The following is a 2,681-nucleotide window of genomic DNA, read 5'->3' as shown; positions in this document are numbered from 1 at the left end:
ATGCCCTCCATGTCCGAGAATGCACACAGCCACTGCCTTCTTGGCTCAGTAGAATCAATCGTTATTAGAAACACTTGTGTTTGCAGGGCTTCGTAATAGCTGTGTAGAGGGGTGACTGGGAAAAGAGGTATAAATAGATGCCTTTGTCCTTGAGTTAATTGATGGGGATGAGGTTGTAGTGAGCTTGAACATTGCATAGGCTCTAGAGAGAGAGAGTCCTGGCTCTGCTTTGCTGCTTATTTTGGTCTTCTAGAGGCATAGCCAGGGGTCATATCTGTGCTTTTTGATGTTGGACGTTTGGCACAACTTAAGTTGTCATAATGCATGCGCATGCAGTCAGAGCCGAAGGAGCGGCCACCGCCAACCACACGCAAGGTGAACGGCGAGGTGCGCCCCGACAGTGCGGCAACGACAGCTCCAGCAGCCACCCCAGCTTCAGCACCTGCTAAGACCCGGCCACCACGCCAGGATGAGGCCTCCCTGGTGAATGGCGCTAAGTAGGACGAAACACTTCGAGAACCAAGACAGACCATGGTCAAAATTTCTGCTGCTCGTTTGACAGAAGAGGAGAGAGAGTAAGGCGTGCTGGCTGCACAGCAATACGTGCCAGCGCCCCCTGCTTTGCTGCGAGAGGCATTAGGATTTCTCCAACTATTTATTTTTTGGTTTGTAATGTTCCGCGTGGCATGTTTTTTCTCACCTTGTTCATCCCCCTTTGTAAATAAACTGGAAATGAGAAAGCTCTTCCTCTCAGTCCCCCTTCTCTCTTTTTCACTCTTGCTCTGCCCCTCTTCCTCTGTTTCTTCTGCACGGTGTGGTATGTGCAGCAAGGGCTGCAGTGCATCCGCTTGTAGGTCCCTGTGGCTTGCAGTGTGTGCACTGCGCAGTTTCTAGAAGGTGTCGTCACTGCTTGGAGAAGATCTCCACGGTGAAATGTGCCACAACACTAAACAAGTACAACACCAGAAATTATAGGCGGCACAAAGCACAACTGTCAAATGTTTACCCAAATAATGAATTACATGTCGTGGTTGCATGCTAACTACAGAGAAAAAAAAATGTGAAAGCAAAGGCCGCTTTGCATACATGCATAAGCCTTTGCTACCTGCTCAGTCTAGTGCACATGTCACAGTAATCGGTGCTGTCATCTTAAATGATACTTAAACTCCCTTCACAGATTGGGAAAGGAAAAGTTTACATTTATGGCTTCATTTAATAGGTTGAGTGTTTGTGCCTAAACTGTGGGATATAAGCACTGCAGTGTTTGAATTTCTGGTTTGTACCTATCCTTTGATGCCACTGCCTCTGCAATCTTGAGGCAATGTACTTGTGTGGTGTTACATGTGTGAAGTAATTAAGGGTACATTTTTTCAGTGAACTGAATGAAGCCCCATCAATCCTGGTGTAAGAAAAATGAAGTACCAGTGTGGCCCAGGTTTCAAACCATTTGACTTATCTCGACCTAATGATGGACACTATTTTTTTTTTTTCATGGCATGTAGTGGCTTTTCATATCCACTCTTGCAAATCACCACTTTGGTCTGGTGCTGGACTAAGGCAGGGTGCAAGGCAACTTGCTGCTCCAGTCAGCAGTCCTGCAATGTGAGCTTTAGTGCCTCCGGCACGAGAAGACGGCGGCAGGAGTAAGCGTGGCACCTCGACCGACCACATGGTCGACGAGTTACACTGCTTTTCAAACATCATCGCCTTCGTCGTCTTTTTGTGCCATCATGTATACCTGTTGGAAGAAGACAACAGGAGCTGTGTGTTGGGGACAGGCTTGCAAAGTGCCCAGAGACAGTGTATGTTGGTTGTCCCTGTTGCAAGAGGCCTGCAAATGCCCCAGGCTCTACCACGCTGACCTCCAGGCTCGTAAACGAAATGAAATACCCATATTTCTGCGTGAAAGGCACGCGGAAGTGTTGTGAACTGTGAATGCGCCAATTTCGCAGAGATGTGGGAGACGCCAGCGAACGGAGTTCCTTTTTTTGGCTGTGTTGCTTTATAGCTTGTACCCCCCCCCCCCCCCCCCCCCTTTTTTTTTTGTGCGTGTGGATTATTACTTCTGTGCTCCTGTCTTCTTCAGAGGACAAGTTTCCTTTATATAATGTCGACTGCACTGTAAATATCCGAGCAGCTTACCATGTTCCTGTAAAATAAAAATTGTTGTGCTCCTTAAGGCTGTCGTTTCTGGGGTCTGTTGTACAGGGCTCAGTAAGGTGTAAAACTGAAGGTTTATATCGAAATTGCAGCCTCTGGGCCGGTAAAAACCCTCAATCCAAGCCAATTTTGCCGTTTTTTTTTTTTTTCACTCTGCCCTGGCGGCCAGGCACTGGTCCTTTGTACTGCTCCGACGGGGTTTTTTTAAAGTGAAAGGTAAAATTCGTAAATGTAACCATGCGATCTCGCCGTCCGCAGAATGGGCGACGAATCTTCGAACATTAGTGGGCCGCCTCGATTGTTCAGTAAATGTATGAGCGATAACGTAAACTGTATGAGTGTGCGCAAACACCCAGATCAAAGTCATGGGACCGCCACGTGGATTACGTTTACCGCGAAGAGTGTCCAAAGCTCCCATATATATATACATGGTTGTTCCATAAAGACAGGCAGATTTTCTAAAACTAATTTCTGAAAATTATGCGGGACATTTGTCACGTTCAATTTACTCCTTGTTTGGT

General features: G+C 47.0%; 1 protein-coding gene across 6 annotated transcripts in view; it reads left to right on the top strand.

Moving 5' to 3' along the window:
* Fmr1 (synaptic functional regulator FMR1) overlaps nt 1–2,179 on the top strand; it is a 57,919-nt gene extending 55,740 nt beyond the window's left edge. For 5 of the 6 annotated variants that reach the window (XM_084593836.1, XM_084593839.1, XM_084593835.1 and 2 more), the window contains one exon: nt 337–1,490. In XM_084593836.1, coding sequence (XP_084449962.1) covers nt 337–501 — 165 coding nt within the window. In that variant the 3' untranslated portion in view covers nt 502–1,490. Of the gene's footprint in view, nt 1–336 lie in introns of all 6 variants that reach the window. The other variant, XM_084593834.1, reaches the window with a different exon arrangement.
* The last annotated feature ends 502 nt before the right edge of the window (nt 2,180–2,681 follow it).

Source organism: Amblyomma maculatum, chromosome 2, assembly GCF_055883805.1.
Source record: "Amblyomma maculatum isolate TAMU_Amacu chromosome 2, ASM5588380v1, whole genome shotgun sequence".
Lineage (NCBI taxonomy): Eukaryota > Metazoa > Arthropoda > Arachnida > Ixodida > Ixodidae > Amblyomma > Amblyomma maculatum.
This window is presented reverse-complemented; position numbering and strand designations above follow the sequence as displayed.